The 27,624-nt window shown below is 43.0% G+C and overlaps 2 protein-coding genes across 5 annotated transcripts; one reads left to right on the top strand and one right to left on the bottom strand.

The window, feature by feature from the left end:
- The first annotated feature begins 377 nt into the window (after positions 1 to 377).
- Positions 378 to 7,541, top strand: LOC124702135. 4 transcript variants are annotated; one of them, XM_047234243.1, is made up of 4 exons: positions 378 to 696; positions 3,018 to 3,081; positions 3,172 to 5,723; positions 5,859 to 7,541. In XM_047234243.1, the coding sequence occupies exons 2-4, from the start codon at positions 3,058 to 3,060 to the stop codon at positions 6,871 to 6,873; spliced, it is 3,591 nt and encodes a 1,196-aa protein (XP_047090199.1). In that variant the 5' UTR covers positions 378 to 696; positions 3,018 to 3,057; the 3' UTR covers positions 6,874 to 7,541. The 4 variants fall into 4 exon arrangements, with proteins under 4 accessions (XP_047090199.1, XP_047090200.1, XP_047090202.1 ...); XM_047234244.1 differs by having other exon boundaries at positions 616 to 696; positions 3,027 to 3,081; XM_047234246.1 differs by lacking the exon at positions 378 to 696 and having other exon boundaries at positions 2,898 to 3,081; positions 3,172 to 4,615; positions 4,691 to 5,723.
- Positions 7,542 to 8,121: 580 nt separating this feature from the next.
- LOC124697963 lies at positions 8,122 to 9,000 on the bottom strand. The gene has a single exon (XM_047230492.1). It carries the CDS (start codon positions 8,875 to 8,877, stop codon positions 8,248 to 8,250), a length of 630 nt encoding a protein of 209 aa, XP_047086448.1. The 5' UTR covers positions 8,878 to 9,000; the 3' UTR covers positions 8,122 to 8,247.
- Between the last annotated feature and the right edge of the window lie 18,624 nt (positions 9,001 to 27,624).

The following is a 27,624-nucleotide window of genomic DNA, read 5'->3' as shown; positions in this document are numbered from 1 at the left end:
CTCATTCACCTCCCATGTTCGAGTTCGACTACGCAATGACGTCATTGAGGAGGACCCGGAGATCTCGGCGATAAATGAGCAGTTCATGGTCGACGCGCTGCGGCCTCCTTCTTTGGCTTGCGGATGCGCTTGCCAGCGTGGCCTCTTTCTTTCGTAGGCTCGCGCTTGACGCGAACCAAACGAACCTTCCGGTCCAGCCCAGCCGAACGCACGGTCCCGATCGAACGGCTTTCCTCGCCGGGACCACGCGATAGGTCAGTCCTGCGCGAGAGCGTGGACTGGCTAGCCCTGGAAGTGCGCGCACCACGCCGCTCCAGGCCAGATATATACGGCGTAGGCATCCAAAGGCGGAAAGAAAATTATTATCGGGCGGCGTAGGTTGCGTTCTGGTCTGCGCCCAGAGCCAACGCATCTTCCTTCTCCTCTCTCCCTCTCTGATTCGGCAGATGAGATTGGTTGGAGAGGGACTGGTGAGGAGGAGCGAGGCGAGAGCAAGCGAAGGATTCGGGAGGAGTGGCTGCGGCGTCGTCGTCTGCTTACGCTGTCATCTCTCTTTTTAATGCCTAGGCGCACAGCACTGATTGCCAGTTGCCTGCCTGGGCGCCGCCTTCTTCTCCACCCCTCCAGCACCACCACCACACCACTGAGCTCGCTCTTCCACCCCGCCTAGGGTCCGGAGAGACTAGGCGTGATCAGGTAAAACTTGTTTTTCATGAATCTGCAAGTTGTTTTTCATGTTCCTGCTTCCGCTGCACGAGATGTGTTTGTGAGTGTTGAGTCTCTGGATCGATCTTGCGCCGGGTGGGATTTGGCGGTTCCTTTTGATTCTCTCTTGTTTTGGGGGCTAGTGTTGTACTTGTTCTTTGGCCAGATTGGCGAATTCTTAGTGGTTTACTTGTGTGCTTCGCTGTATACATGATGAGATCGGTGAATTCCTTGCGGTATATTTCGGTGCTTCGCTGTACGAGATCGGTGAGTTCCTGGCCGTATATCCGGTTGCTTCGCTGTATGTACGAGATCGGCGAGTTCCTGGCGGTATAATTTGGGCGATGCGCTCGCACGCAAGCCGCAAAGCGCGTCTGGATGCGTCACGTTACCGAGGTTTCCCTTCCTTTTTTAGCGCAACACGGTAGCGTCGCGAGCGAGTTCTTCCTGGGATTCCGCTGCGCTTTACCTTTTTTCTCATTCCTTTACTTCTGCCGACAGTTTGTAGTAGTATCCACTGTGAAGCAAGGCCGGTTGCTTTTACTAATCTACTACTGTTCCCTGGGAGGCTGGGAGTACTTATGTTTACGATCTTGATGTGCTCATCGCGACCTTAATGAATCTATCGGCCTGTAGTGGTGCAGTTCATCATCAACACTTGCTAGATTTGGTTTTAGCCTCTGACCCTTCTCACGGAAGACTCGTCCCGTCCTGAATTGATGCAGTACTAGTAGTACAAGTGAGCTTCCTCTCGTTGTTGCAAATAGACAAAGTAATTTTCTCCTACTATGATACCACTTTCTAAGGCGAATTTCCTTCTTGGTGTTGTGAATAGATAGACAAAGGAATTTTCTCCCTAGTATGTTGCCAGTTTCTTGTTACGATCTGCCGTACGATCTGCTTGTCTATTCCCAGTGGCATCGCATTACTCGTGTTTGCTTGTACTGCTGATTCCTGCCTTGCTTGCTTTGGAGAGAACTGACTTCACTTCTTCTTTAGGATTCTGCTGCGCTTTTACTTTCTTTTTTGTTTCCTTCTTTTTCTTTCGCCCACAGTTCGTAGTATCCTCAGTGTGAAGCAAGCCCGGTTGCTTTACGAGTTAGTACTAGTTTTTCCTTGGGGTTTTTTATGGTTATGGTCTTGATGTGCTCCTTCCGACTTGAATGGATCGAGATTTAGTACTAGTATTCAGAAAGGAATTGCTACTTCTGTCTGCTAGATACTGTGTACTAATGGGGTGCTAGCAGTAAGTACCCCATCATCATCAACATTAACACTGGCTAGATTTGTTTGAGGCCTCCCACTCTTCTCATGGAAGACTCGTCCTGTCATGCATTGATTGATGCAGTAGTACAAACCAACTTTCTCTAGTTGTTGCAAATAGACAAAGTAATTTTCTACTACTATGCTACCAGTGTCTAAGCGATTTTTCTTCTTGGTGTTATAAATAGATAAAGGAATTTTCTCCTAGTATTCCCAGGTGGCATCGCATTACTCGTGTTTGCTTGTACTGCTGATTCCTGCCTTGCTTTGGAGAGAACTGACTTCAGTTCTTCTTGGGATTCTACTGCGCTTTTACTTTCTTTTTTGTTTCCTTTTCTTTTGCCGACAGTTCGTAGTATCCAGTGTGAAGCAAGCCGGGTTGCTTTACGAGTTACTAGTTTTTCCTTTGGGGTACTTATGGTTATGGTCTTGATGTGCTCGTTCTGACTTGAATGGATCGAGATTTAGTACTATTCAGAAAGGAATTGCTACGTCTGTCTCGTTGATACTGTGTACTAATGGGGTGTTAGCAGTAAGTATCCCATCATCATCAACATTAACGCTTGCTAGATTTGTTTGAGGCCTCTGACTCTTCTCATGGAAGAATCGTCCTGTCTTAAACAAGACCAACCCAGGCATTAGCACCCATTGGCATTTTTATAGAAGAAAACTCCTGAGCACCCGCCGAACCCATGGTTCGAACCCGGGTGGGCAGCGTGCGCTCCCGCACGCCTTGCCACCAGACCGACGGTCTGTTCTCAAGACTCGTCCTGTCTTGATGTAGTAGTAAACCAACTTTCTCCCGGTGTTGCAAATAGTACTAAACAAAGTAATTTCCTCCTAGCATGCTAGCAGCTTCTAGCGAATTTCTTCCTTCTTGGTGTTTCTAATAGAGGAGTCTTCTCCTACTAGTATGTTACCAGTTGCTTAGTGTGATCTGCCTTAGCATCTGCTTGTCTATTCCCGGTTGACATGCATTACTTGTGTTTTCTTTCCTTTACCATTGTTTTCTAACTTCTTTTGGAGAGACTGACTTCAGTTTGTACCAGAGTAAACAGGTTATTGGCTGGCTATCAGGGACACGGCAAGATGTCGGTAGCCAAGAATGAAGAGGTAATTGAATTTTTCCTTGTTGTGAGGTCAGTTCTGGCCGCTTGGATGTCTCTTTCTACCTCATAAAATTGTCCATTGTTATGTGACCAGGTTTGCACTCATCAACTTGGACTGCGGTTGGGTGAGCCAGTTGCTGACGTTCCTATTAAAAAAAGGCCGTTTTTATTGTCCGATAAATCAGTTCCCTCTGCAATGCCGCTGTTGATGAAGCCCTCGTCTAATTCCACGGGGATGTCTGCCTCGGCTGCTGGGGCAGGCTGTAGCAATGAGCCTTTCTTGAATAGATCGAAATCTGATATTCCCAACAGATCATTTACTTCATCCACGACCGAGAAGCAAGGACTTAATGTCTCAAGCGAGGTCCCCTCTTGTGGAGGGAGTGTTGCTCCCATTGCCAAATCGCAGAGTCAGAAGTTTCTGACGTTGGATTTACAGTTAGCGTCTCGTCAGAGTGCCAAAATTAACTCTATTTCCCCTGTCAAGAAAGAGAAGGTAGATCAGGGGTTTTCTATCTTTCCTTCAGCAATACCTTCCAAGGATGTTCAAACAACAAGTGCCATGGAATCTCCTTCTAACAGTAGCTTGGGAAAACTCTCTAATTTGGATCTTAATGTATCATTGCACCCAGTTGATCAACTTGAAGTCGTGCCTACAATGCACACAGGTCATAATGTACTCCATCATACAACATTTCAGCATCAGAAGGCACAGGTTCCCCTAGTGGCATCATTATCTACAACAAGCAGCCGACTGAGTATGAATATTGGCAGTACTCTGAACCTGTCCAATGAATATGAATGTTCTAACAATAGTGGAGCAGCTGATGTTACCTTAGATTTGCAACTTAAACCACCAACTAGACCGGAGCTTGGAATAAGCTGGAAAGGACTTGCTCCTGATCCAGAACTAAGCCTCTCTCTATCTGGTCACACACCCAAGGGTCTGAATGTTCGCGATGCTATATTTACATCTGAACCAGTTGGAATGACCAAAATTGTCAGCGAGGAGGTTGCTACACCTATCTCTGATAAATCACCAGTCGAGAGGATTCTGAAACCTGTTCCGTGTAATGCAAACCCTGACACAGCCATGCCATCAACAGTTTCTGGAAATATGCAGATATTATCCAGTAGCTTGGTGAAGAAAGAGCCTGAAGAACCTCCACGGAAACATATTCAGAACAACATAAAGAAGCCACCTCTCTGTGACCAGCAAAGTGTTGGACAGGCTAGCAACTGTGCTGAATTTGAAAAAACTGGCAATACATACCAAGTGTGTCATAAAGCTGGCTTTGATTTGAACTCTGGGAATTTCCCAAATAATATCTGCAATGGACTGGAGGTAGTGACTGATAGTGTTCCTGTACAAACGGACAAGTTATCTGATGTCGTTTGCACTGAGAATATGCCTGCTGTTTCTGATGTTGGGAAATTTATCAAGCATGAAGAAGTCACAACTAACATCCTGAGTCCTGTGATTACAACAATAAGTGGCCCGTCTGTGTCATCCATTGCTAAATCATTCCTTTCGAAAGGTAATGTTGCCAGCCCTGCTGTTCGATTATGTGAATTAGTTACTCAGCCCACCATTTATACTTCAGAACCTGCAGGCTCTAATCCTGTCAAGTCTAGAACTGATTGTAAACCAACAGCTAGTCTTCATGCTCGTGAAAATGTGACTCGCAAGCCTTGTGATACTAAAGAAGCTTGTGATGTATCCAGAAGTTCCTCAAACCCTACAGCTGATTCTTTTGTTTTCAAATCTCTGCTCCGTCCTGTATTGGATGGTATGTCTCAAGGGAGTGCTTCAATGGACTGTTCAGATGACGTTGACAATGCTGTTTCACAGTTGCCTACTACCAATAAGCCTCTTGCTGAGTCACTGGTTAACAATCAAATCTCTGAGACTAATTTAAGCGCAGCGCTACAGAAGGAAGTTCATGATATGCATCATGACTGCTCATCTGTGACAAATAAGGTTCGCATCCAGGGCCTTGATGATGTCAAGGGTGCTAATTCTAAAGATGTCATTGCCACGCACTCTGGTGAGGAGCATGAAAGTGAGGTTTCTGTTTATGGGAAATACAGAGTCAAACAAATGTTGACATCAGAAAAGAATTTACTGATGAATAATACTGATGTTGCCATGCAAGATGTTAATATTGCCACGTCTTCAGCAGATCTTAGAAGATCACCATCTTTGGGAACTTCAAGTTCCCCTAAAATATACTCTACTGGGCCATCTCACAAGAAATTTGATAACACTGTCGAGAAGAGTAGAATGCCAGTGATAAAATCTGAAAGGAGCCAGTCTCCTAATGGCAAGCAAGCTGCTAACTGTAGTGAGGGCAATGGAAAAATTGGTGCTGTAAAGAGTGAGCATGGGACAGAAGCTGAAGATATTGCTAGAGCCTCTAATTTGCAGCCAAGTGATTCAGTTCTGGGTGAAGAAGATTCACATCTTGATGGAGCTTCAACCAGTCAACCACATGATGGAAGTACAAAGTTGCAATCAGTGGGTGAAAGGTCAGAACATGAAAAATCCAAACCTGACTCTAGCATGACATCTTCTGTACAGAATGAAAAAGATGGACAGGTTAATGAATCACATTGGCGAGATGTGGCAAATGCGTATGTGAATAGGTATGACTCGTTTTTTTTTGCAGTCATACTGCAGTAAGGGTAACTGTCCTTTTGCCATGCATATTGGATTTAGATTTGTTGCTGTTATCCTGAACTGGTGTTATAGAAGGCTATTCTTTTTTGTTTTCTTTACAGGAATGAAAGATGGGAGCGGTTCATGAAATCTGAGCGAGAGAAGATGGGAGAGTACCATGGTGGCAGACAAGCATACGACATGAACAATCAGCGTAGGATGGACCACCGTTATGGTGGTCGTGGTGGTAGATATCATGGCCATCCAAGGAACTTCCGGGGTCCAAGAATGAACGACGATTCTGAAATTGACTTTCCAGATGAACCTATTACTGGCAGAAGGCGGCCATTTGATAATGACTTTGGGCATGTGCACCGAAATCCGCATAGGCGGTTACGTTCGCCACCTAATCAGATGCCTGGGTTCCTCATGAGAGGTATGGAGCATGACCCTAGGCTGCAGATGGATGATATCCCAGATGAGATGATGGAAGAGAGGTTTTTCGTGCCCCATCCCCATCAACATCACGCACTAGGTGATCATGAATTTATTCATAGGGACAGGAGCCATTCACCTGGGCAAAGAAGGGGTGCTCCTAGGCATTTCCACCGGGGACGATCCTCTGAAACGATGCACAGGTCACCACCGTTAAACAAAACTGACAGACCATATTTACCCCACCAACGTCACATGCGACGCCGTGTTTCACCACCTTTCGACCGAGTCGGACATGATGAGAGAGGTATGCAGAGGAACATGAGGAGGTGTGGCATGCATCAAGGTGGCAGTGAAGGTGACAACTTTGAGCCACCTTTACATCCTGCTCAGCTTGCTGAACTACATGCAGAGGCTGAACATACAGAAAGAAGGAAGTTTGGGGAGAGGCGAGCGTATCGCCGGTCCATGGAAGAGAGCCCTTCCGATGACGAAGAGATGCTCTCGTACCACGGAGATGGTGACATGGAGTTTGCTGACGGTGATGGCGGCCCACGGGAGCCTGATGGCCGCTTCAGGAACAGACCGGAGCACCGGTCGAGGGGCGAGCAAGAAGACGGCGGCTACAAGTACCGTGGTCCTCAGGGTTGTCGTGGTGGTAGCAACTCTAGTGACAGTAAATCGAAGAAGCGGAGGTACTGACTGATCTAGTCGTCGGGAACTGCCACCGGTATGAAGTGAATCTAGACTAATACAATACATAGTGGCAAGCATTTTGATCCAGCCGCCGCTTCTCTTAACCAGATGAAGAAGTGCTTGCTGATCATGCCCCTCGTCCTATATTGGTTTCTTTGTTGCGTTTTTTCTCAGGAGATATACTGCAGCTTAACATCCACATGCAGCCGAAGCTTCTCGAACATTCCAGAAATGCTACTCATATTATACTGCTTGGTATAAGCTGAAGCTAACTTGTCAACATGGAGGCGAAACCAACGTTTCTGGCTTAATCAGAGGATAGTAAAGGGGACGACCTGTCGTTGCTCCTTCCTCAGGAATTTTCATTTGCTTTGCTTAAATTAGGCAAGGAGAAGTGTCTTTATCTCTGGGCTAAAGCTACTTGCAGTCTCGCAGGGTATTGGTAGGGCAACTTGTATTAAAGTGGCTGTCTCTATAGTTTGGTATGATCTAGAAAGGCAGTTGGGATAGTGGGATACGGATGCCCGGTGTGGATCTGCATAACTAGAACATGTTGCTGTCTTGGACCTGACTTTTATCTCTATTTAATGGGTGTGAGTGTCACGCCACACAACACCACCGGGCGAATTGCATCGAATAAATCTCTTCAGTTCTGGCTTGGCACTGCCTTTTTCTATGAATCCCATCATGTCGTGGTGGAAAAGGTAAGCAGCACTGAGATGGGCGGCATGATGTTTGTACATCCTGTGCGTGAGTCAAGTCGTCTCGAAATAATTGGTTGCGTTGCTGTCGACTTGACGAGCGAGCATTGAGCATTGTTTGGTCGCCTGCTTAATTAGTTTCCTTTGAGTGGACTAGTTGATGGAAATCTTTTCTCGATCCTGTGGATGGTGTTGAGCCGTGGATAGATGGCATCATGGACCACGGATGAGGACCAACGGCAATTGACAAGTCTCCACCAGCAAAATCCATGGAAATTCTGCAGTTTAAGACGACCCAAGAAAGAACACATGGGCTCCGATCTTTGAAACGTTGTCGAATTATCTCAAGGACGACAGCCTCGAGGGGGAAAAAGATAACAAGTGGGAGATCGAGTTTAGACCAAATGTTTGCTATTGTCTTGCATGGTTAAGACGATCTTAGATGCGTTGTCCAAGCAAGTACACATTTCGGAAGCAATGTCCCAGTTACCTAAGCCTTGAGAAAATTTCTTCTCATGACTAGTTCCACACGGAAAAAAAGGGCAATTGGGTATAGATCAGCAGACTGTAAAAAAATGTTGGTATTTTCTCGCATGACTATCAGTTTTTACAACACAGCTCGTGATACAGTTTACATACACAACTTAACTCACGATGTAAATTACAAAAAAGAGCTCAGTCATTCACCGCTGGTCGCCGGGGCCTTGGGCGGCGCCGGAGCCGGCCAGACGCTGATCCGCTCCTTCTCGTACTTGACGAACACGGCGCCGGCCGCGACGATCGTGTACACCTGCAGGAACAGCGTGGGCGCCTGGTGGTACTTCACCAGGGACTTGCCGGAGCCGAGCTCCACCAGCAGCAGCGCGGTGAGGCCGACGGTGGCGAGCAGGCCGTTGAGCCGCTCGCTGTAAGCGGTGAAGCCGAACTCGACGGGCAGGCCGAGGGCGGACCGGGGCTCCCGCAGCGGCACCGGCGGGAGCGTCACGGCCTGGGACTCGGCGGCGGCCTTCCTCTTGCGCGCTCCGGCGCTGCCCCGCTTCTTGGGCCCGACGCGGGACTTCATGCGCAGCACGCGCTGCTCGAAGTCGTCGTCGGTAGGGGTTGTCGTGGTGGTGGCCGTCGGTGCCGACGGCTCCGTGGTGGCGTCATCGCCGGAGGACGCGCGGAGAGGAGAAGCAGTGAGCAGGGGCGTCTGGGCGTGGAGGCGGCCGTGCCAGAGCGGGGCTCGGAGGGTGGTGACGGAGAAGGGGCTGGAGAGCGGCGTCGCCATTGCTACCTTGGGTGCATGCGTGCAGCAGCACTTGTTCATGGTCGCGCGGCTGCGTGCTTGCTTTGCCGCTGGTTTTGGATAATTTTCGGTGGTCGATGCGTGGCTCCCGTGGCTGCACGGGGCCTCCAAAGCTGCCTCATGTTGAACTTGCAAGTTGCGTGTTGTAACGCGTGTGAGGTGTTCGTCCGGTCGTCCTCCCGTCCTTAAAATGTCCGAGTATTATCCACTGGCCGATTAGTAGGTCTTAAGATTAGCTTGTTTCCTTTCCTTCCTGTGAACATACAACAGAGCCATCTGAATACTAAAATCAAGTTATGTGTTAAAAAACTCAAGTCATTTTAAATGCTTTAAATTTCCAAAAAGTCGCATTTTGAAAAAGCATATATGTTTGAATTGTGCATGTGCTTGAAAAGATTAATGAATAAACATTATTTTCAAAGCATCAAATTTGTTTTTCTCATAAAAGAAAAAAAAAATCAATTTTGTTTATACCTAAAAAAAAGCAACACAAGCTATCCTTTGTCAATGATATTTTACATGTATACATAGTGCATGGACATTGATATGTCTAAAAAGACCCCCATCTTTTACTCTTTCATGGAGGAGCATATGCTTTTGAGAGCCGTTTCGAAGGGTTTTGAAAGATCACTATTATCGACTAGGGAGTAGAATAGGCAATAATCAAAGTGTAAGATGAAAGTTGGAACTTCTATCATTTGTTTACTACGGCTGCCTAAAACACCCCATGCCAAAATGGAGAGAGTACCTAGAGATAAAGGAAAAAAAAACGATCAAAGGTTTCGGTCTGAATAACAACTATGCTCTCTATCTCAGATTAATTGACTATGTGTTTATCTAGATACACATGTATCTAGACACTAAAACGCGTCTAGATCCATATGTCGTGTTCATATGCATGCATATCTAGATAAAGTTAAATCATTTAATTTGGAATGGATGGAGTAGTTACCATCTTAGAAATGTGCATGCTCGTAGATACCGATTAGAATGAAATTGGAGGTTTCAAGCAGAATCCTCAAGATTTGAGTTGGACAAAAATCTACTAAGTCTCTGCTTGGAGGCAACCGACAGATTTCACTCGGAATTGCTGACCATATACAATATACTTCATGGACATAGTTTATGAAGAGTCAGCGGTTCCGACACTATACCATACTCGGTAGTGCCAAGGGAAACATCGAGTACATATGGAAATTGTAGAAAGCGGTAAGGTTCAAGAAACACCATGCACATGCAAACCTTCCCAAACAAACCTTTTGACCGGGAAAAGGCATACCAAAGATTTTTGGAAAGACATATTGAAATGGAAGCTCTCAAACCTATTCCGAAATAAGTTTAGGGTGAGGTTCTTCAAGCTTTTTTTCATGCTTTTCCCGGCGGTCTAGGGAAGGCAACAATCAATATGACATTTCTAATCCTCCCTTACTTTTAGGAAGAGCGTGGAATTCTTCTTCCTTAACTGGGAGCAGAGCAGGTTTGGAAAAGAATTTTAGAGTGTATAGGGTTGCACCAGGAGGGTCTCTTAACGTTTTCCTTTTTTCTGCCCATCGGAGTCATTTGCCAAGGATGACAAGGAAGGATGCATCAAAAATATTAGTCCATAAAATTAATTAGTACAAGAAATAGGCATTCGTGAAGTGACTAGTCACTTATGGCGGCGAAGCTTAACAAAAGCTGACTACTACATAGAGACAACTATCAGTCATGAAGGATAGTGTGGACAATCAAGCACCAAAGACAAAGGTATCGCTCGTAAAAGGAGATCACCTTTAAACCCATAAGCATGTAAGTGTTTCAATGCAGGCTTTGATGGGGATCAAATGGTTGTTCATATAGCTTTATCCTTGGGCTCAAAGAACCTATTCCAATGAACTTGACTACCATTGGTAATGTCGGTGTCGTATTTATTTTTCTTGTTTGGATGGTTTAGCCAAATAAGTGAGCTTATTGTTGTTAGTGCGGGATTTGACTCTTTCTCTTAATTTCCCATATCAAAGCACATAAGATGCTCACATCCTTCCATGAGCACTGAGAACATTCCTTTGTTGGTATTATTACCAGTATTAGATATTGGGTTATTCATAGCATTACTATACCTTCCCATTCATTGCGGATTGGTTATTTGTTAGGTAGTGTTTACCTTTCTGACGTGTTTGGAAGTATTCGGCCAAATGAGTATTTCTCCGAAAGCCAACAAGCAATTCCTTTAATAACCAACCGCCGTGTGTCTTTTTTTTTTTTCAAAATGACCTTATTTAGAGAATTAACTAACCGACAAATCCGTAGCCCAGGTGATTCACAAGCTCCCATTTTTTTATACACATACAACATGCCGACGGTTAAACAACTTATTAGAAATGCAAGATAGCCAATATGAAATGCTAGAAAAACAGCCGCTGAAAGTATACAAAAAAGACAGTTTTTTCAATTTTGATTATCTATATATTAGTATTAATATAAGTTAGTAGTACTATTCTATTAGTTACCGAGGAGAAAGGAGACTTGGCATGAAGAGGATTGTACCATGAGAGAAGGAGAGAGGTCAACCCGCTTCAAATATGGAACATGGATTCTAGCAATGCAACAGAATTGGGTCCTCATATCGATCCGATCTGAATGAATATTTGGATCACTTTTTCGGTGTTAACCTGACATTCTTTAAGATGCATTTCTTAGGGATTTCGGGGATCCATGCATGATACTTTATGTGGTTAATAAAATAATAACTCAATGAGATGCCTACTTCTCATTAACTCAAATAACTAGACACATATTTTTGATAATACTTAGTTAGTTAAAGAGAAAGATCGGTAAAGATCAGTTCATATTTGGTTACCCGAAGCCCATGTAGATGCACCTATGGCTGGATCCATCATCTGCATCAACAAGAATGCGGGAAAAGTTTCTTCTCGCCCCATAGTCCCGAACAGCCTTAAGCCCGTAAGCTACTTCCTTTAGTTGAACTCGTTCCCCAATTGAGAGAAAGAAATATAAAGAGTAATACGAATTCTCTGATCCCATTTGGAATGACACCCCTCCATATAACTATCCATAATTGTTTTTGTCTCCAGCATGATCACTTGATAAAATATGGAGGAAAGTAGGGAAAATGGCTGATACTACAAGAATTCCTCTTTGGCTGATAGGTATTGTAACTAGTACACCCGTGATATGTTTAGCATGTGTTTTCTTTTATGATTCATATTCAGGATTAGGTTCATCACTACAGTAATGCGAGGGACCGGATTGTAAACATGATAAAGTAGGAGCTTAGTTGGTGATTACCCCCTTTTATTTGATTAGAGCGGAAAGGACCCAAGAAAGTATTATTCTTATAACCCAACTTTATTTTATATATAATTTATTTGATTCACTCTTAGAAGGAGGTATCATGAAGATCTTTGATTTAGTTTCGAGTAATAAACTAAAAAACCTTAATCCAAACTACTCATCTAGCGTAAAAAATAAAAACCACCCTTCAAAGGAAGAATTTATGTTTTTTTACAAAATTTCTACAAGTTTGAAGTTGAACTTAATTGAACAAGTCAAGCAATTCTATTTGCTTACAATCACAATAAATTTGTCCACTACCTCATTGACATGGGCATACCCTTCGGGTACCCATTATTAGTATACCAGGCTCGGCCCAATATGAAGAAGGAGTAATATGGAGAAGGCCCAACAAGGCAACCCGAAGAAGTAGTCGACTAGGACTCTTGTAAAACCCTAGGCTGGTTGCATATATAAAGCTAGCCAGGGCACCCGAAATAAGGAGGACAACATATAGACAGAATATAGACAACATAGCTCCGCTACGGCGGCACCCTGTAAACATACTTATGGCCTTATACTGGATTGCTAGCAGCACGTAGGGATCCTCCACCGAGGGGACCCGAAGCTGGGTACGTCGTGTGCCTAATCTCGCTCCCGGAATCTCCATCGTCGCTCTCTCCCGAAACCCAAGTCTACAATACGTAGGCATTGCCGAGGTGATCCCTCGTCAATTGGCGCCGTCTGTGGGAATCGCGACGGATGGATTTCGTTATCCGGACGAGACTCATCATCATCAACAACGTCCAGATCGTCTACTTCGTCTGGCAGCTGGCCGGATTTTTTCGCGTACAACAAACGCGGATCGAAGAATCGGAGTCTATAACAACTCCCCTGAAGAGCATCTGCAGAACACGTCCAAAGAAGGGCGTCAATCCAACTCGTCGGATTAGATTACCAAAAGAAAAAGGACTTCTTGTTTCATCATTGATACGCGCGTTGCCGGATCACGGATCAATGAAGTTACGGGAACCAAAGATTCGATTGATTTCTACGAAAAGCAAAGCTAAGTACTACTTTACGTACATACATGAAACTACGGCTATATGGGTCTTTTGTTTCTTTTCGCTAGGGCACTATTTAATGGTAAGAGCTGTTCGTTTTTACTAATCTATTGCATCAAGCTATCCGACAAAAATAGAAGAGCAACCACATTGGTTCCGGAGCGGAAATTCATCAGCAAACGATCTTTTGACCCAAAAGTTATTAGGTGCTATACTTTTAATTACACAAAATTTATTTCGTTAAATATTTTTTGGCTCGTACTATTATTTGTTCGTAGATTTTTTGCGCCGTAATATCATTGCAGATTAGAACAAATTTCGACTACTTGGCTTTGACGATCCTATTTATCATTGCGCTATCGCCATATTCGGGGGCTCGCCTGTCGTGAACTCGACATCGTGCACCTCGCCACGCTCGGGGTTCACCCGCCACGGACTCGCCGATCCACTATGTCCGCCATATCGACTGCGTCTGGCACACGACCTTCTTCCACAACGACACCGTCGCGCCAGATAAAGCTAAGTATCACTCTTCCAAGAGGCAATTGTTATTTACTTTCACCACACCCGAATACTCGGGGGCTGTACCATTAAAATATTACAGCAAATACACCCGACACTTGGGGCTGCGCCATTACATTCTTACCATAAGTACACCAGATTCCTCGGATACTACAAATGAATTTATCTTCTTCGCTCAGTGGACATATCTTCCCCGGCTCAGTGGATTTATTTTCTTCGGCTCAGTGGATATATCTTCTTTGGCTTTGGATATATTTTCCCTGGTTTATTTCGGCTTAGTGGATTCATCTTCTTCGGTTCAATGGGTTTATCTTCTTCGGCTTACTGGATTTGTTTTCTTCGGATTCATCCTATTAAGTTATCATTGGTTTCCCCTAATATAATACTACCCGATGTATTTCCGGGTCAGTGGATTTATCATCTATGATTATTACTGGATTTATTTTCTTCGGATCAATGGATTCATCCTCTATAATATCAATGGATTCATCTTCTATGGTTATTACTGGAACTATTTTCTCCGGGTCAATGGATTCATCCTCTATAAATATCAACGGATTCATCTTCTATGGTTATTACTGGATTCTTCGGTTCAATGGATTCATCCTCTATGATATCGGCGGATTCATCTTCAATATATGCTCTATATGGCGTAATCTTCAATATGGACTCATCTCAAATAATTCATCTTGGATTCATCTTTATGGACTCATATTATATCATTGACAATGGCTTCATCTTAAATGGCTTCACCTTATATGACGCCGCGACTCCGTCAACTATTTTCGACATCATGGCTAAATACTCGGGGGCTTGACAATGACTTCTCCCTAGGTTACAATTATGGTACCGTATCTAAGCAACAATCATGTCATCATCCCAGCAGTGCTCGGGGGCTTGGCTATCTCTTCATCAACAACTTGGCGGCATCTATTTTCACTATTTGGTGGTTTCTACTTCGTCTCGACTTTTTTGCTGCACTAGAAGATCTTCATCGCGCATCGACTCCGTTGTGTCCAATAAGCTAAGTGTTCCTTTATTTCAAATAAAGTTGATTATCATTTACTTTTGCCGCACCCGACGCTCGGGGGCTGCGCGACATATACTCACTTTGCATATCATCGAATCCGAGCATCTGACACCGCATGCGAAAAAGAGAGTCAAGGAAAAGATAGAAAAAGTTTGTTTATTTGTGCAGGAGAAAGCAAATTTCAAAGTATATAAAAGAGAACCCGACGAAATTGTCTACAGGGAGAACTCGACGAAATTGTCTTCAAGAAAGGACAGGACCCGACGAAATCAAAAAAGCACCCGACGAAATCTTCTTCAGGGAGGAACCCGACGAATTCAAAAAAGCACCCGACGAAATCTTCTTCAGGGAGGAACCCGACGAATTCAAAAAAGCACCCGACGAAATCTTCTTCAGGGAGGAACCCGACGAATTCAAAAGAGCACCCGACGAAATCTTCTTCAGGGAGGAACCCGACGAAATCAAAAGAGTAACCGACGAAATTGTCTTCAAGGGGGAACCCGACGAATTCAAAAGAGTACCCGACGAAATCTTGAGAGAACCCGACGAAATTTTATTCAAGGAGAACTCGACAAATTATCTTCATGGAGGTCCCGAAGAATTATCTCCAAGGAGGTCTCGACAAATTATCTTCATGGAGGTCCCGAAAAATTATCTCCAAGGAGGTCCCGAAAAATTATCTTCAAGGAGGTCCCGAAGAATTGTCCTCAGGAAGGACCCGAAGAATTAGGGAGGACCCGAAGAAATTTTTCTGAAGGAGGAACTCGACGAAATTATCATCAAGGAGGAACCAAAAAAAAAAGGATGGACAAATCTTCGGGTCCATTGACTCGTCATTTGTTCCGAACAAGAGTATCAGCAATGTGCCTGCCGACAATATAGAAGAACCCAATATATGCGGCTGTCTCATCACGCCCGAGAAAATATAGAAGAACCCGCAAAATGGGTCATTGCATTAGCCGAACAAAGCACTTGACAAAATATTCTCAGAGCGCCAAAGTCGCGAACAATCTCTGAATGCCGCAAAACTCTGCGAAGGTAAGACCCCAGGTCCGTCCTGTGTGGCGTGGCATCGCCAAAGACTGCGCTCTGCTACTTTTTTCCACATCAACGAGATGTGAAGAAATATCCCGGCGGACGCGCTGTGGACCCGATAAAACATGACCGGGGCTCGACGGATGGTAAGACCTTAAGCGGCACTCGTCGAGTTAGCACCAGTATCCCGAGATCATGTCCAGGGACGTGATCTTGAAGTAGGTTTTTGCGGATTGCCACTAGAGCAGTTAACTAGTACCTGATCCGTCAGATGAACTAGCCCCAATTACCATTATCCCTGTACAATATATGGATGTCAAATAAAAATAGCAACGGCCTGGAGTCGATAAAAAGAGGGGCTGCACCAAGTTCTTTATCGAGTAGTACAACTCGAGCCTATGCCTAGGTGCAAGCACCTGCCCATAGGCTCGGGGGCTACTCTTATCGAGAGTATTGTTCACCCTCCCGATAAGATACAAGAAAGAGGAAAAATTGTGGTGTCGATTAAAAACAAGTTGAGCCTACACCCAAGTGCAAACACTTGGCTGTAGCCTCGGGGGCTACTCCCATCGGGAGCGCTGGCCGCGCACCCGATAGAAAGATAACTTCGACAGCATCTACGGCAATTAAGGTTTGTAGACTCAACTCGATTCTACGACTCGGGTGGAGCCTACTCCCATCGGGAGCACATGGATTTCATCAAATCTTCCAGAAATATAGTTAAGTTCTTCATCGAGTAGTACAACTTGAGTCTATGCCTAAGTGTAAGCACTTACCCATAGACTCGGGGGCTACTCCCATCGGGAGCGCTGTCGCGCACCCGATAGAAAAATAATTTTAAGAATCGTCGACATCATCTACGCTACACATGATCTGCGACATGGACCTCGTCTTATATTTTCTTTAGCATCGAAGATGGTTATGCTTGGAGTTTCTACGCAAGTCTTCGATTTCCCTATAAACTCGGGGGCTACTGACATGGGCATACCCTTCGGGTACCCATTATTAGTATACCAGGCTCGGCCCAATATGAAGAAGGAGTAATATGGAGAAGGCCCAACAAGGCAACCCGAAGAAGTAGTCGACTAGGACTCTTGTAAAACCCTAGGCTGGTTGCATATATAAAGCTAGCCGGGGCACCCGAAATAAGGAGGACAACATATAGACAGAATATAGACAACATAGCTCCGCTACGGCGGCACCACTGTAAACATACTTATGGCCTTATACTTGGATTGCTAGCAGCACGTAGGGATCCTCCACCGAGGGGACCCGAAGCTGGGTACGTCGTGTGCCTAATCTCGCTCCCGGAATCTCCATCGTCGCTCTCTCCCGAAACCCAAGTCTACAATACGTAGGCATTACCGAGGTGATCCCTCGTCACTCATTGTAACCTAAGCAAAATAAAAAAGAGATCTAAGAGACATACCCAAATAAAGAAAAACATAGTAATATTTGACAAATTAGGAAGCAAAAATATTCATATTTTGATACAATAAGAATTGGCACAAGTAAAACGCTTTTTTGATTTTTTTTTGTGCTGAATAGAGTACTAAGAAGATCCGCAATTCCTCCTAAAAGGAGGAATAAATCCTTTTATTATTCTCGCATTTGCCTTGGATTCAATTCTCTTATTTTGCGTGAGAAAGAAATGAAAAATTCTAGGAATCTCGTAAGCAAACAAGTTCTCGTAAAAACGGTCTAAACAAAAAAAGGATTTCTAAAATAGATCATAGATAATTTCAGCAATTGCCAACAAATTGAGGTTTTTACCAACTTGCTTAATGGTAAGAAATCCCGAAACCTAGAAATTCATTTCGTGCAATGAAACCTTTTCAAACTGTTTCTTTTTGAGAACCAAAAGAACTTGTACCGAAATAACGGATGCGAAGAAGAAAATGATCTTGGACTCGTAATGGATCCTGAAGCATTATTTATGCATCTGCTGACCAAAAACTCCCTCATCAGGATTGCTTCATAATGGTTGATCAAGCTTGATGGGTTCCCCCTCTGAAACAAGAAGGTCTGCCGGGGGATAGTATCAATCACCTGGCGTCCATCTGATGCATTTGTCAATCTTCTTGCACTAGCCAACGCAACCAAAAGTACGAACTGATGGAAAAGGCTAGGCAATCCACTTATATATCTCAACACCCCTCCTCACGTGTGAGCAGAAGAAGAGAAGAGGAGGTCAACACGTGGAAAGCATAATAGCGCACGTATGAATGATCGTATACGCGACAAACATAGGGGTGTGCAAATATTGTTGAAGCAAGGAATCGAACTCGAGACCCTGGGCTCTGATACCATGTCAAGCTTCTTGCACTAGCCAACGCAACCAAAAGTCTGAACTAATGGAAAGGACTAGGAAATCGACTTATACATCTCAACAACATTAACTATGGATATTGCATACCCGCCTATTTACTTACATAGTATTTTTCTTACTATACCCGTTGAGGTAGCATCATATATAGACCATATTTTTACTCTTGAATCTTGATACCATCGGGATAGATCATTCATCTTCCTCGGTTTACCCCTACATATATGTGATATTTTAAGAAATAAGCATCTTTCTTCGTAGCGGGCTCAAGGGAAAGATTAGGAAAGACAATTTCACTATACTTCTTACGGGGAATGGGCCTATTGATACGTCTCCAACGTATCCATAATTTCTGATGTTCCATGCTTGTTTTATGACAATACTTACATGTTTTGCTTGCACTTTATAATGTTTTTATGCATTTTACGGAACTAACCTATTAACAAGTTGCCACAGTGCCGGTTCTCGTTTTCTGCTGTTTTTGGTTCCGAGAAAGGCTGTTCGGGCAATATTCTCGGAATTGGACGAAATCAACGCCAAACCTCCTATTTTTCCCGGAAGGCTCCGAACACCGAAGAAGAGTCGGAGGAGAGCCGGGGGCCCCACACCATAGGGCCGCGCGGGCCGGACCCTGGCCGCGCCGGCCTAGGGTGAGGCCACCCTGTCGGCCCTCTGCGCCGCCTCTTTGCCTATAAAACCCCTTTCGACCTAAAAACGCGGTACCAATTGACGAAACTCCAGAAAAGTTACTGTGGCGCCGCCGCCATCGCGAAACTCCAATTCGGGGGACATAAGTCTCTGTCCCGGCACCCTGCCGGGACGGGGAAGTGCCCCCGGAAGCCATCTCCATCGACGCCACCGCCTCCATCATGCTCCGTGAGTAGTTCCCCCATGGACTACGGGTTCTAGCTGTAGCTAGTTGGTATTCTCTCCCTCCATGTACTTCAATACAATGATCTCATGAGCTGCCTTACATGATTGAGATTCATCCGATGTAATCGGTGTTGTGTTTGTTGGGATCCGATGGATGATACATTATGATTAGTTTATCTATAAAGTTTGTGAAGTTATTGTTGCTTTGCAATCTTGTTATACTTAATGCTTGTCACTAGGGCCCGAGTGGCATGATCTTAGATTTGAGCTCTATAATTATTGTTTAGATTGTATCTACAAGTTGTATGCACATGTCACTTGTCCGGAACCAATGGCCCCGAAGTGACGAAATCGGGACAACCTGGAGGGGATGGTAGTGATGTGAGGATCACATGTTTTCACGGTGTGTTAATGCTTTGCTCCGGTACTCTATTAAAAGGAGTACCTTAATATCCGAGTAGTTTCCCTTGAGGCCCGGCTGCCACCAGCTGGTAGGACAATAGATGTTGTGCAAGTTTCTCATTGCGAGCACGTACGACTATATATGGAAAACATGCCTACATGATTAATGAATTGATGTTCTTTCTTAATGCTTTATCAATCCTATCAATTGCCCAAGCTGTAATTTGTTCACCCAACACTTGTCACTTGTTATTGGAGAGTTACCACTAGTGTAGATCGCTGGGAACCCCGGTCCATATCTCATCATTATATACCTGTTCTACATGTCATTGGAAGTAGTATCAACTATCTTCCGGTGCCATTGCTCTCATATTGCTATTACTTGCTGTCGTGTTACTTGTTACTCTTGCTCTCATATCACTGCTACTTTCACATCACCCCTGTTACTAGTGTTTTTCCAGTGCAGCTGAATTGACAACTCGAGTTGTTAAGGCTTATAAGTATTCTTTACCTCCCCTTGTGTCGAATCAATAAATTGGGTTTTACTACCCGCGAAGACCTCTGCGATCCCCTATACTTGTGGGTCATCAAGACTTGTTTTACGGCGCCGTTGCCGGGGAGGCATAGCTGTACTCATAAGTTCACCTGGGGAGTACACTCTACCTCTCTCTCTGTTTTATTTTATTTTGATTTGCTTAGTTTACTTTTTCCTAGTTTACTTGTGCTTAGTTTATTTCTGTCTAGTATTATTTTGCTTAGTTTACTTTTGCTTAGTTTCTTTTTGTCTTGTTTTATTTTATACCCAAAAATCCATAAAAATTTGAAAAATCGAAAAATTAAAAACTGCTATTATGGGAGAACCAACAACCTACTTGGAGCTTATAGAATGTTATAATAATTATAGAGAATCAAGAACTGGTAAAGTAATGAGTGCTATGATAGAAAAATTGAATACAATGGCTAGAATCTTGCTTAGACGCCATGATATAAACTGTTGCTCTCAACAGGATAAACATCTTAAATTTCAATGTGGCTTTAGTGAGGAATATTTTATTAAGAGCTATAATCGGAATTGCTATATTCATTATGGGTTCGAAGAGGTAGAACAATTTGTCTTATTTATGGGAGCCTCCGAGATAGAATCCTTCATGGTTGAGAATTATGAAACTTGTGCTATTTGTAAGGACCTTAAAGATTATGTCTCTACTATCCTTAATTCTTGCATAGAATGCTACGAGTAGGAATCCTTATATCCTTGATTATAAAGAGAGACACATTAATGCACAAGAATGCACTCACAATTTGCGGGAACCGGTGGAAGAAGAAATTGATGAACACGAAGCGCATTGGATGAAAAAGAGGAGGAAATTGATGAACCTGAAAGCTCATTGGATGAAAAAGAAGAGGAGAGCGACGAACAAAAGGAGGAAGAATGGATTAGCTACCCATGCCAACCTTCTAATGAGAGTAACTCTTTATCTCTTACACTATTTGATTGTCCTCGATGCTTACCGAAAGAGGTTAAATGTTATGTTCCTGTGGATTCTCTTGAAATATTACCTATGAGAAAACTTGTGAGAATAATTATGCTACTGTTATATATGATAATCCATGCTACTTTGATAAATCTTATGATAATGCTTTGTTTGTGTCTGATGTCGAAATGCATGGTACTAAAGAATTTTGCTTGGCAAATGTTTATGATAAAGCTCTAGATGATGGTCCTATGTTACTTGATAATATTAATTGTACTACTAATGAAAATGGGATTGGAGAGTTCTTGACTTATTCTATGAGTCCCATATCTCTTGAGATTGATCAACTACCTTGTTATATTATTAATAAAAGTAAGTTTGAAAGTTTTAATTCCACTATTCTTGAACTTGATAAAAGTTATGTGTTCGGAAATCATGAAAAGTATGCTGCATGTGATAGTTATATTGTTGAGTTTGTTAATGAAGCTACTAAAAATTATTATGAGAGAGGAAAATATGGTTGTAGAAATTTGCGTGGTACTAATACACCTCTCTATGTGCTGAAATTATTGAAATTACACTTGTTCTATCTTCCTATGCTTGTTACTTTGCTTTTCATGAACTTGTTTATTTACAAGATTCCTATGCATAGGAAGCATGTTAGACTTAAATGTGTTTAGAATTTGCCTCTTGATGCTCTCTTTTGCTTCAAATACTATTTCTTGCGAGTGCATCCTTAAAGCTACTGAGCCCATCTTAATGGCTATAAAGAAAGCAACTTCTTGGGAGATAACCCATGTGTTATTTTGCTACAGTATTTTGTTTTATATTTGTGTCTTGGAAGTTGTTTACTACTGTAGCAACCTCTCCTTATCTTAGTTTTGTGTTTTGTTGTGCCAAGTGAAGCCTCTAATCGAAGGTTGATACTAGATTTGGATTTCTGCGCAGAAACAGATTTCTATCTGTCACGAATCTGGGCTGTTTTCTCTGTAGGTAACTCAGAAAAATATGCCAATTTACCTGCTTGTTCCTCAGATATGTACGCAACTTTCATTAGTTTTGAGTTTTCTGATTTGAGCAACGGAAGTATTTATTAAAAATTCGTCTTTACGGACTGTTCTGTTTTGACAGATTCTGCCTTTTATTTCGCATTGCTTCTTTCGTCTGTGTTGGGTGGATTTCTTTGTTCCATTACCTTCCAGTAGCTTTGAGCAATGTCCAGAAGTGTTAAGAATGATTGTGTCACCTCTGAACATGTGAATTTTTGATTATGCACTAACCCTCTAATGAAGTTTATGAGAAGTTTGGTGTGAAGGAAGTTTTCAAGGGTCAAGAGAGGAGGATGATATATGATCAAGAAGAGTGAAAAGTCTAAGCTTGGGGATGCCCCCGTGGTTCATCCCTGCATATTTCAAGAAGACTCAAGCGTCTAAGCTTGGGGATGCCCAAGGCATCCCCTTCTTCATCAACTTATCGGAGTTCCTCCCCTGAAACTATATTTTTATTCGGTCACACCATATGTGCTTTACTTGGAGCGTCTGTGTGTTTATTTTCGTTTTGTTTTTGTTTGAATAAGATCGGATCCTAGCAATCCTTGTTTGGGAGAGAGAGACACGCTCCGCTTTTTCATATGAACACTTGTTCTTCGTTTTACTTTTAATGTTCAATGATAAAAGTTGGAAGCTACAATAATTATTTTTATTTGGTTGGAAACAGAAAATGCCTCATAATGTATTGGATAATTTGACACTTGGCAATTGTTTTGAGCTCTCAAGTAGATCATGATTTTTTCATGAAGTTTAAACCTATTAGTGGAGAACTACCGTAGAGCTTGTTAAAATTGGTTTGCATGATTGGTCTCTCTTAAGGTCTAGATATTTTCTGGTAAAAGTGTTTGAGCAACAAGGAAGACAGTGTAGAGTATTATAATGCTTGCAATATGTTCTTATGTAAGTTTTGCTGTACCGGTTCATACTTGTGTTTGCTTCAAATAGCCTTGCTAGCCTAAGCCTTGTATCGAGAGGGAATACTTCTCATGCATCCAAAATCCTTGAGCCAACCACTATGCCATTTGTGTCCACCATACCTACCTACTACATGGTATTTCCCGCCATTCCAAGTAAATACTTCATGTGCTACCTTTAAACAATTCAAAATGCTTCTCAATTTGTGTCAATGTTTTATTGCTCATGAGGAAGTATGTGGTGTTTTATCTTTCAATCTTGTTGGGCAGCTTTCACCAATGGACTAGTGGCTTCATCCGCTTATCCAATAATTTTGCAAAAAGAGGCTGTGCGGGGTTCCCAGCCCCCAATTAATTAACTTCATTAATAATTCTCTTCACATGTTTTGCTCTGATTCATCAGTAAGCAACTTAATTTTGCAAATAGACACTCCTCCATGGTATGAGATTGTTGGAAGGCACCCGAGGATTCGGTTAGCCATGGCTTGTGTAAGCAAAGGTTGGGAGGAGTGTCAACCATAAATAAAACTAAAGTACATGTGTAAACAAAAGAGAAGAGGGATGATCTACCTTGCTGGTAGAGATAACATCCTTCATGGGAGCCGCTCTTTGAAAGTCTGTTTAGCAAGAGGGTTAGAGTGCCCACTACCATTCGTTGATAACAACAAACACCTCTCAAAACTTTACTTTTATGCTCTCTATATGATTTCAAAAACTTAAAAAGCTCTAGCACATGATTTATCCCTGCTTCCCTCTGCGAAGGGCCATTCTTTTACTTTATGTTGAGTCAGTTTACCTACTTCCTTCCATCTTAGAAGCAAACACTTGTGTCAACTGTGCATTGATTCTTACATACTTGCTTATTTGCATTCATCATATTACTTTATGTTGACAATTATCCATGAGATATGCATGTTGAAAGTTGAAAGCAACTGCTGAAACTTATATCTTCCTTCGTGTTGCTTCGATGCCTTTACTTTGAATTTATTGCTTTATGAGTTAACTCTTGTGCAAGACTTTTGATGCTTGTCTTGAAAGTACTATTCATGAAAAGTTTTGCTATATGTTACCTATTTGTTAGCAACTATAGATTATTGCCTTGAGTCACTTCATTCATTTCATATGCTTTGTAATAGTATGATCAAGGTTATGTAAGTAGCATGTCACTACAGAAATTATTCTTTTTATCGTTTACACTGCTCGGGACGAGCGAGAACTAAGCTTGGGGATGCCGATACGTCTCCAACGTATCCATAATTTCTGATGTTCCATGCTTGTTTTATGACAATACTTACATGTTTTGCTTGCACTTTATAATGTTTTTATGCATTTTACGGAACTAACCTATTAACAAGTTGCCACAGTGCCAGTTCCTGTTTTCTGCTGTTTTTGGTTCCAGAAAGGCTGTTCGGGCAATATTCTCGGAATTGGACGAAATCAACGCCAAACCTCCTATTTTTCCCGGAAGGGTCCAGAACACCGAAGAAGAGTCGGAGGAGAGCCGAGGGCCCCACACCATAGGGCCGCGCGGGCCGGACCACTGGCCGCGCCGGCCTAGGGTGAGGCCACCCTGTCGGCCCTCTCCGCGCCGCCTCTTCGCCTATAAAACCCCTTTCGACCTAAAAACGCAGTACCAATTGACGAAACTCCGAGAAAAGTTACTTGTGGCGCCGCCGCCATCGTGAAACTCCAATTCGGGGACGAGAGTCTCGTCCCGGCACCCTGCCGGGACGGGGAAGTGCCCCCGGAAGCCTTCTCCATCGACGCCACCGCCTCCATCATGCTCCGTGAGTAGTTCCCCCATGGACTACGGGTTCTAGCTGTAGCTAGTTGGTATTCTCTCCCTCCATGTACTTCAATACAATGATCTCATGAGCTGCCTTACATGATTGAGATTCATCTGATGTAATCGGTGTTGTGTTTGTTGGGATCCGATGGATGATACATTATGATTAGTTTATCTATAAAGTTTGTGAAGTTATTGTTGCTTGCAATCTTGTTATACTTAATGCTTGTCACTAGGGCCCGAGTGGCATGATCTTAGATTTGAGCTCTATAATTATTGTTTAGATTGTATCTACAAGTTGTATGCACATGTCACTCGTCCGGAACCAATGGCCCCGAAGTGGCGAAATCGGGACAACCGGAGGGGATGGTAGTGATGTGAGGATCACATGTTTTCACGGTGTGTTAATGCTTTGCTCCGGTACTCTATTAAAAGGAGTACCTTAATATCCGATAGTTTCCCTTGAGGCCCGTGCTGCCACCGGCTGGTAGGACAATAGATGTTGTTCAAGTTTCTCATTGCGAGCACGTACGACTATATATGGAAAACATGCCTACATGATTAATGAATTGATGTTCTTTCTTAATGCTTTATCAATCCTATCAATTGCCCAACTGTAATTTGTTCACCCAACACTTGTCACTTGTTATTGGAGAGTTACCACTAGTGTAGATCGCTGGGAACCCCGGTCCATATCTCATCATTATATACCTGTTCTACATGTCATTGGAAGTAGTATCAACTATCTTCTGGTGCCATTGCTCTCATATTGCTATTACTGCTGCTGTGTTACTGTTACTACTGCTCTCATATCACTGCTACTTTCACATCACCCCTGTTACTAGTGTTTTTCCAGGTGCGACTGAATTGACAACTCGGTTGTTAAGGCTTATAAGTATTCTTTACCTCCCCTTGTGTCGAATCAATAAATTGGGTTTTACTACCCGCGAAGACTGCTGCGATCCCCTATACTTGTGGGTCATCACCTATCACAAGAAATTTTTTATTGGGACAATAACTTTGAAAAGAGAGATTTCCTATCTTTTATTTCAACTTCGGGGAAATACGGACGAACGACGTTAATTCTAACCCCTCAGGCAAAATAAGAACAACAACCACACCCACATTCGACCTGGGTGAACTAAAGCAAGGGAAGCACCGGGCCCTTCATCTGCCAGATAAGCTTTGGAATCTGGGATTGATCGACACTACCACTGACACGTAATAACTCCACTAAAGGCGATGCTATTACCGAAATGGCGTTAGGTTTGGAGCTTCGAACCTATACTAAGTTTTAGATGGATTTAGTTTTCAAGGCACAAGTTCAATTCTTTTCTTTACAAGATACTACCATTACCGCTGGACAATTAGACAACCAACCTGTAATTGCAACAACCCAACTTCAAGAGCGGCGCTCGATCTATCATCTAAGCTATATCCCTCCGAGCCAAGTGGATTATGTAGGAAAGCCTTTTCTGTTTATCCATTTTAATTTAATCATTAAATAGAAACAAACATGTTTTGATCTTGTCCATATTTTCAACAAAATGGCGATGGAAGCTGGAAGGAATGGCTTAAAGAAGGTGACAAGAAGGTTTGTTTGCCGCACTAGCGAGAAGGGTGCATAACCTATCCTAAAATGAAAAAGGAGACTTGCCTAGATTAATTGTATTCCCTAATAGCTCGAGGGGGTCTTCCCCTCGAACTGCGTTAAGGGGCGCTCAAGCTTCCACTCAAATCCTTTTTACCAGAAGGGAGCTCACCTTCCACGACATATAAGGGAAAAGGCAATGTTAGCGGATAAAGAAGAGTTCAGAGAAGGAAAGCCAGTAGATTATGCCTTTGTTTAAGTAAGGAGGCATCTCGTATAAAAAGCAGAGCATGGAGGTTTGTTAAACGGGTAAGCTAATAACTGAGGTCGGTATTGGCCTTTTAACGTGTAGATCTAACTTTCTATTTACTTCTAGAATCCAGGCGTGGGGAGGGGCCACCATGGCTCCTCTCTTTTCGAGAATCCATACATCCCTCATCAGTGTATAGAGAGTTATCTCTCGAGCACAAGTTAAGGTTCATCTTCAATAGGAAAATGGAGCACCATGCATCTTCACAGGTCAACAACTGTTGACACTCGTTTTGGGCCGATAGCTAATCAAGGATAGAATCCCGCTGTGACAAATGAAAATAGTTAAGGCGCAATTGGAAAGATTCAATCAACGAGTTTTTATTGCTCATTGAGAATACATCATGTACACCATGTCAAGTTTTGCCATGATCCGGCTTAATAGCCGATTATGCTTGTTGGAGATATGCCCAAGAGGCAATAATAAATGGTTATTATAATATATCTTTGTGTTTATGATAATGTTTACATACCATTCTATAATTGTATTAACCGAAACATTGATACATGTGTGTTATGTGAACAACAAGGAGTCCCTAGTATGCCTCTTGTATAACTAGCTTGTTGATTAATAGATGATCATAGTTTCATGATCATGAACATTGGATGTTATTAATAACAAGGTTATGTCATTATGTGAATGATGTAATGGACACACCCAATTAAGCGTAGCATAAGATCACGTCATTAAGTTATTTGCTATAAGCTTTCGATACATAGTTACCTAGTCCTTATGACCATGAGATCATGTAAATCACTTATACTGGAAAGGTACTTTGATTACATCAAACTCCACTGCGTAAATGGGTGGTTATAAAGGTGGGATTAAGTATCCGGAAAGTATGAGTTGAGGCATATGGATCAATAGTGGGATTTGTCCATCCCGATGACGGATAGATATACTCTGGGCCCTCTCGGTGGAATGTCGTCTAATGTCTTGCAAGAATATGAATAAGTTCATAAGAGACCACATACCACGATACGAGTAAAGAGTACTTGTCGGGAGACGAGGTTGAACAAGGTATAGAGTGATACCGATGATCAAACCTCGGACAAGTAAAATATCGCGTGACAAAGGGAATTGGTATCGTATGTGAATGGTTCATTCGATCACTAAGT

The sequence above is a fragment of the Lolium rigidum genome, chromosome 3 (genome assembly GCF_022539505.1).
Source record: "Lolium rigidum isolate FL_2022 chromosome 3, APGP_CSIRO_Lrig_0.1, whole genome shotgun sequence".
NCBI lineage: Eukaryota > Viridiplantae > Streptophyta > Magnoliopsida > Poales > Poaceae > Lolium > Lolium rigidum.
Note: the sequence above shows the minus strand (reverse complement) of the source record. Positions and strands in the feature narration are given on the sequence as shown.